This window comes from Nicotiana tomentosiformis, chromosome 2 (genome assembly GCF_000390325.3).
Source record: "Nicotiana tomentosiformis chromosome 2, ASM39032v3, whole genome shotgun sequence".
NCBI lineage: Eukaryota > Viridiplantae > Streptophyta > Magnoliopsida > Solanales > Solanaceae > Nicotiana > Nicotiana tomentosiformis.
Window position 1 is genome coordinate 122,553,570 of NC_090813.1, and position 8,034 is coordinate 122,561,603.

The following is an 8,034-nucleotide window of genomic DNA, read 5'->3' on the forward strand; positions in this document are numbered from 1 at the left end:
ATTAGTAAAGTTGGACTCTAAATGACTTATACTAAGTTCATTCATAAAGTTGTTAGACACTTTGTTAGAATGTATTGTGCATTGTAATACATGGAAGGAAGTGTTTGTTTAAAAGCATGACCGCCATGATTCATGTAATAATATATTCTAATTAAAGTGATTGTTGCATAACTTTTAGTTGAGTGGTAAAGTCTATGGCCATATTATTATGTTCATCGAGATAAAAGATTATCTGATTTTAATATGTGGGCCAAGTGGGAGAATGTTAGAAATTCACCGTCTCTTCCGGAGACTTCTAGTGTGGCCCACATATTAGGTAATAAATTATTTACCTTATCTCCCAAGTAAATAATATATCAGATAATATTCAATAGTTTCTTTGATGAAAAGAAACTTTTTAGTAGGAGTCCCTAGGGCAATCGTAATCTATAGAGAAGTCCCTAGGGCTAAAATATTTGTCTAGTAATCCCTAGCCTATAAATACGCATGTGACTCCATCAGTCTGACATCCTACGATATGCACACGCTAGAAGGCTCTCTACGTTTTTTGCTAAAAGTTTCAAACGCAATTCCCTACAACGCTTGAACAACAATGGCCGAAGGTACGTTCCTATCAATATTCCGTTGCGTAGGCTTTGTTGCGTAGGCTCTGTATGTGTATTTAAATTCTACAATCATATCATACATTTTTTTATTCACCTCCTCTTTGATTCCCGTTTGACTCCACTCTGGGTTGTAGGTGTTCCGTCTGAGCAACCACCTCTTATTATATCATATCATACTAAATCCCTTATCTGTCTCCGTATGATTGCAAAAATCATACGTTCCTATCAATATTCCGTTGCGTAGGCTCTGTATGTGTATTTAAATTCTACAATCATATCACTTTTTTTTATTCACCTCCTCTTTAATTCCCGTTTGACTCCGCTCTGGGTTTGACTCCGCTCTGGGTTGTAGGTGTTGACCGTCTGAGCAATCACCTCTTATTATATCATATCATACTAAATCCCTTATCTGTCTCCGAATAGTTAAGTAGATGCAACTTTCCCACTTTGACAAAGATATTCCTCCTATCCTTTCATATGATTGCTAATCAACGATTAAGATCATTAAAGAATTGGAACAACCACCAACGTAAAAAAGAAGCAGAACCACCGTAGCCATTCGCTAGAATGAAAGTAGAGAACATTTTTCCATGCATATAATGTCTAACTAGTTAAAACTGTCTAAACAAGCAGTTATAATGCAAAAGAATAGCACAAAGCTCCTCTGCTATGCAGCAGCACAGACTACTTCTCAAAAGCTATGAAAATGACAACTAGAACAAAGAAATGACACTACAACATTTTGCCCAAGGGTCTTAATTCCCTAGGCATGCCATCGAAATTCCCAGAATTCACATCAGATTGAAGTAATGGTCTCTTCCCAACTTTCCAGTGTATGCCTTCTGCCAAGTGCTCCTTAGTTGGGGTCAGCATTACAAAGTTTGGATCAGCCCTTTGATAGCTGCAATTTTAAAGATATCAAGCATTAAGAAACTCTTAAAGTGAGAAATGGGCTACAGAGCTCCTATGAATTTTTTTGGGCCAAAAATCAGGATTTCAAGATTTTGATCCAGGACAGTTATGACAAAATTAAAATCTAGTAGACAGGATAAATTATCCGGCCTTGCCATCAAAGGAAATTCTTAGCCAGCTTTGGTAGATTGCTGGCTGTAGAACGAGGATCATATACTAATCACAAAATGATATGGACTCCATATAGAACTGAAAGATAACCAACCTTCCTTCTCTAATATTGTCAACACGAATTCCAAATCCGAAGGCTGTTGCTCCTTTGGTACGATCTCTGGTAGCTGTCAACCAATATAAACTGATTCTCAGAAACTAAATCTTCAAACAAAGATTAGGCACAAAACTTATAATTGCACAGGTTAGGGTTTAAGTTGGGAGCATCTATCATCAGCCATTGAGGCTCAACGCTTGTGATCTACATCTCTTAATATGAAGATAGAATGCCTGGGGGATGGGAGACTCCATTTGTTTTATCAAACAGTTGGCAAAGAAATCCAACAGATTTTCTTTTCCATATCATTTTAACAAACATTGTGACACTGTGATGAACTAAATAACTTACAACTATGAAATGAATGAACTGTTTGATTATGTTATATGTCTGGTATAAAATCTCTATTACCTGAAATATTGAAAGTGAAGGAAGGTTTCCACCATGACTTAAACGCCAATGCTAGAGATGAGCTTAGAGGCCCCACCTTTCCCTGAGGCAGTGTAACCTTTGCAGTTATTATCCATTATTTCAGTTAGTACGTGCAAATGAGCAAAGGATTCAGAAGGCTCTTACCTTAAGTAAGAAATTTTTATTAGCTTGCCAAGATGCAGCAACTTGAAAGGTGGAATCTTGGATGCTGCTTGGAGCTTTCTCATCATTAACCCTACCGCAAAAGTTCACAACCAAGTCAGATCCTACCCTACTCTGGTAAGCCTACAGCTTACTATACTATCTTGGAATACCTTGTCTGCAACTCAAATCCAAAGTCAATATAGTTAGTAATTCCAACTACTTCATCTTCTTCTAGTGGATTTTTCACCTGTCATTACATAAATTATTGTATTAGTACTACTTAAACGAAGCACAGAAAGCTTCCAAAAGAATAATGCCAAATGCAATTCTCAGAAAAAAGAATAATGCCAAAAGCACTAAACCAAAACAAGGAATTCTGATCCCAAGACACATTCTTCTATTTTTCCAAATTAGATGTCATAAATACATCTCAAGCAAAAGCTTTTTACATTATTAAGAACTTTCATCTTCTCCGTATTTTTCACTGTGATGCCACCTTTCTGATTTGATTACTGGTGTGGCCTCTATGGTTTTCCTGTGTACTTCTTTTGCTTTCTAGATTTGGCTATTGCACACAAATCCTGAAGAATTGAACTATACATACTTTCTGCAGTGGCAGAGATTATTCAATATATGAGGCCTCAACTAAAACTGAGTTCTATATTACACCGGCAATTATACAGCTTCAAATCCATGGATACCATTGATGCACATTTCTTCCTAGACAAATTAACACAAAAAAGACTTATCAACTATCAAGACCAAGAGAATGCCTTTATGTACCAAATGGGGCATAATAACAGATTAATTACAACAAATATCTAAATCCAAAATAAAAGGAAGCTAGTGCAACAGAATTCTTATGAATCGTTCAGCAAAATTGCACTTTCTTTATCATAAACTGCTGATATTAACTAATATTACTGCCAGAATAAGTTGAACTTGAGCAACTTCAAAAGGCATATACAAACAGTGATGCTAAACATTCTGAATGGAATTTGCAATTTTCAAAATTCTGATTTCCTCAAGGAAGAGAAGCATACCCGTCTTTGAACCACCACATGTTGATAGAATGAAGCAATAAACTGCAGTAAAAGCTAGGTAATATTAGAGGTTTATCCCAGGTACAAATTACATGCATACAATCTAAGACAATGGCAAGTGCATAACCAGCAAGTGTAACAGCCTAGCCCATAAAACTTCACGAAGTATTCTCCTTTTCCAGCCAAAAATCAGTTTAGAAATACAGGCTCAAATGTCAATAGCAACAAATGAGAACCGGGGTTTTGCAGCAGTAAGGAAAATTAGCACACAAGAGATCTTAACACACCACAGGAAGAAGAAAATACATCAAACCTGTGAACTTTTAGCAAGCTCAAGACCAAAATTGAAGGATGGGCTCAAAGGGCTGCCTGATCCCACTCCATAGCCAATGGCACAGCTCCAATTTTCTAAGTTCTTATACTTTGCGCCATTTTTGCTTCCAACTATCAAAATTAAACAGAACCAATAAAGATAATATCCCATATGAAATTTGATAAACGGAGCGCATGATAAGATACTTGCTCATCCTCTCAATCTGCCAAACACACAGAGACCACAATCCACATATGGACACATTTTAAGTTGTTTCCCTTCTCCTCTTCTCTCTCTCACACGCTCTGTACGCATGCATTGCTGGGTTACGAAACAATTTATAAGCTGTAAATGAACATTTTGACTAGATACCCAAGCTTATTCCCTATAAAACATTGAAATAAGCTTAAAGCACTTCCTCAGTGTGAAGTAGCCAAGCATGTTCACTGCAGATGGATTCCTTCCAAAGGATTGCATTACATCAGACAAACTGGTACGCAGCACAGGATAAACAAAACTGCCTGATGGATCTTTTGTACAAAAACAATTATTTTCTTCTTCTCTTCTTTTTGGTTGGAAGGAGCAAATTTCCTAACTAGGAATATACCTTGTTTACTAGTGAATATGTAATGAATACCTCTTTACCAAGGAAACTAAATGAGTGAGTAGTATCCACGAAAATTACACTGTGATTCATACTGCACCCCTGTGGTTAACCTTCCCATCTTGCTTATGAGCCATGCGCTTTTGGGAACATCATCTCCCACTGCACCAACATGAGAATTAGTCCATTTATGAAAAAAAATATGAACAAATAAAAGATAATTCCATTCGCAGCTGCTTTAAAAGAAATGTCTGGACCAGAAAACTTCGCAAGCCACAAGTTCAAGTAAGAAACATTAGCTTATCATTGCATGTCACGTACAAGAGAAAGGCATAAGAGTAGCTCCAACTGAGAGATTTGATGAGCCATATCTCAAACCCATGATTCCATAATCTTTTGAAGATACTCTAGACATTCAAAATGATCATGTCAGAAATGCAAGTTCACAAGTCTAGACAAACACGTGAGTCCCGGTCTATAAAAAAATCTAACTAACCTATTCTTTAAAAGCACCGGGAAAATGCCAAAAGCTCCAAACCCAAATTTAGGGTAGAATGCACATGATCTCATCAGCAGGATCCTAGCAAAGAAGCAAACAAGAAAACAATGGTAGTGTTGTTTTAACTTAAAAGGGAAACAGACTTCTAAAGGAAAGGATTGCGCCTTACGGATCATCATTTGATACGAAAAGGTCGACAAAGGTATGTGGATCCTCAACATCACTGGGACACAATCACCAAGAAGTTAACCGCATGTGAGAATCACATTATGGAGATAATAAATTAGCAAGGAGACAAAAGATCTGACAAAAAAAGGTCATAATACCTTTGCCAACGAAATTGTGCATTTCCTACAATTTTCTCTTCAGGTTTGTGGTCAAGTGGGCCTTCAACCTGAGAAGGCTAAGGAAAAACTTTTTTCTTGTCAAACTAGCCTGTCATTGAGCCAAGGAAAATGCTGGAAACATACCTAACCATTTATCCATAGCCAACTCTGTTGAAAACACTAAACCGGGCCTAAGGTTATATTTTCACAAGAGACGCTACAGTAAATGATGAAGTTTGAGACGTGCGATCACGACAGTGCATAAATAACTCAAGTAGGTGAATTTGATACCATACTGCCTTGACAATCAGTGAAGGATGCAGCCACAGCTCGACGTATTTAATTATATATAGTTAAACAATTTTGAAACATATATCTGTACTAAGTTAGAAACATTGTCACAAAGTAGTAATGAAAGTTATGGTGCTCCACACCCACTAACTAAAACTCACAAATCTGTCTCTCTGTAGACAAGAATCACAAAGCTTTGAATTGACCAGAAGAAACCTATTTAAGTAGAAGCTGCTCTTCATAGTCAATTATGGTGTAAGAAATTTCCCAACTTTTTTCCTGAATTATGCCTGCAGCCACATTACAAAAACTAAGAGAGTGGGCAGAACTGAGAAGTCCTAGAATATAAACTATACTACACAACAAACACAACCAAATTAAATACGCCTGCAGATGGATACAGTTGCAATCAAATCAACGTGTGGATCATCAATTGGCTTAAGCATAATCCTGGTGCTAAAGTGCCTAGCTTCCTCGAAATAATCCTCAAAAAGGCATCTCAATGCCAGTTTCCCAAATAACATGTTATACGATGATTCCAGCATCCTACATTGCAAAATGACCAATATAACTACATCTTAATGAAAAGCAAAGATACTACCGATAGATATTATAACAAGTAACGAGATTGTGATTGCTAGATTTGTTATATTTAAGTATATAAAATTGTCTTGTCTCCTCAGAACCGAAAAGAAGTTGGAATTACAAGGTCTAATCATCTAATTTTCAGGCGTCAGATATTAATTTCTTATTTTTTTAAAAAAAAATGTCCAAAGAGCACAGACTAGCCACGAAGCTTGGATGCGGTTTCCCAATCGGAGATCCATGGATCACAGACACAATCTCCCCATGGCATTCAATGTGTATTCCTGAATAATCTCATATATCAATTATTCAACCATTTCATTTTACCAAGTTCAACGGTTGCTAGATTAGTTAACATTTATCTCTTTCGATGCAACAACAAGATCTTATGCGTAACAAGAGGTTTTGTTGGTTTGTTAATCGGTCATATTCAATATAATTTTTGAAATTCACAGAACCTTTTTTTTGAAAACCACTCTTCACGATCTTTTTTCAACATTAGTTTTCAAAAACATGTTAAATGAAAAAGAGATTTGGAGGTATATATGTTTCAACTTTCATTCCTAAAATAATCAAAAGTATCCAAAAAAAAAATTATCTAAACAAAATTTCTTTTGCACAAATCTTTTCTCCAAAAAGAATTTTCAAAATTTTCCTATTTTAACAGAACACGTGCAAGAAAAATACTAAAAAGGAAAAAGAAGCTCGACTTTCCAATAAAATGATAATAATAATCAACAGATGAAGTAATTATTTTAAATTAAAGCTAACATAATGACGAAATGACATCAAGCAAAGTAAATTGTGGGAAGTGAGTATTGAGGTTAAAAGAACCGGACCTTGAACGGGCAGAGAGAGGAGGAAAATCGAAGAGCGGCGGAACTAACACCATACGCGGTGGAGGTTCTGCGGCGGCCGACCACAAGTTCCCCATCACTCACTCACTCACTCTTTTCCCCCACTTAATTAACTATTCTAAACTGAACAAAAGAAGGAACCCTGTCGATGTGATGCAATATGAATGAATGAATGTGTGAATTGAACAACAGAAAAAGGAGGTTAGGCAAATACCGAAACCTCCGAACACTTTCCCCGGGCATTTCTCTTCCTTACCGCGACTGTTTCAACCTTTCAAATGGCACCGATTCAGTGACGTGGCATCTGAATTAACTACCACGTCATATTGGGGTCCCACAACTAAATCTTCAGTCGAAATTATCACACGAAAATGATTGAAGATGGTGAATAAAAAATGTACTTGAAGAACAACTTTAATGCCCTGCTCTTTCTTTGATATGTCATTATTTTCTTATTAATTTCTGAAAAAATAGTTATGTTTTTGTATTTGAAAATAATCTAATTTTAATTTCTGTTATACTCTTAATAGTATGTTTTTATTGTCAGAAATATTTTATCGTACAATTAAGATTATAAGTTACAAAAATTCTTATTTGTTTTCTTATCAAACTTCATGCCTGATCAAGCACTACTACATAATTTAGAATGAAGGAGAAACTTTTAATGACTTGATTTTCGTTTGGTGAGTTCAGTTTCTTGATTTTCATTTGCTCGATTTGGATAATTGATTATCTGGTTTAGTGAATTGAACCAAAAAGAAAAAAAAATAGTTTTGTTACTGAAATTTTGTTTAATTAGGTTTTTCTTAAAAATGTTGGGAGGGGATTAGAAGGTGCAAAATTAAATGCTCTATCCAACAAGGTGAATATGTTACTCCCTCTGTCCATGTTATGCGAGGCTCTTTCCTATATTTTTTGTTCCAAAAACAGGTAACATATTTTTATATTTACAAAATAATTCAACTTTAAATACACAATATGACTTGTTTTAGCGCATAAGTTTCAAAAAATTTTATTTTTTTTTCTTAAACTTCATATCCAATCAAACACTATCACATAAAATGGATGGAGGGAGTACTAAATTTTGTCTAAATTTGCTGATTATTTTTCTTAAATTTTCTGAATTTTTTGTTGAATTGATCACGTTAATTAATG

At 35.5% G+C, this 8,034-nt stretch overlaps 1 protein-coding gene across 2 annotated transcripts; it reads right to left on the reverse strand.

Moving 5' to 3' along the window:
* Positions 1-1,179: 1,179 nt before the first annotated feature.
* On the reverse strand, positions 1,180-7,234 carry LOC104120704 (uncharacterized). 2 transcript variants are annotated; one of them, XM_009632528.4, is made up of 14 exons: positions 7,094-7,234; positions 5,839-5,983; positions 5,147-5,214; positions 4,990-5,043; positions 4,818-4,901; positions 4,643-4,728; positions 4,403-4,483; positions 3,718-3,848; positions 3,405-3,446; positions 2,532-2,608; positions 2,362-2,452; positions 2,197-2,278; positions 1,783-1,855; positions 1,180-1,506 (listed from the first exon to the last, which is right to left on the reverse strand). In XM_009632528.4, the coding sequence occupies exons 1-14, from the start codon at positions 7,120-7,122 to the stop codon at positions 1,338-1,340; spliced, it is 1,212 nt and encodes a 403-aa protein (XP_009630823.1). In that variant the 5' UTR covers positions 7,123-7,234; the 3' UTR covers positions 1,180-1,337. The 2 variants fall into 2 exon arrangements, with proteins under 2 accessions (XP_009630823.1, XP_009630817.1); XM_009632522.4 differs by lacking the exon at positions 7,094-7,234 and adding an exon at positions 6,862-7,087.
* Positions 7,235-8,034: the final 800 nt, after the last annotated feature.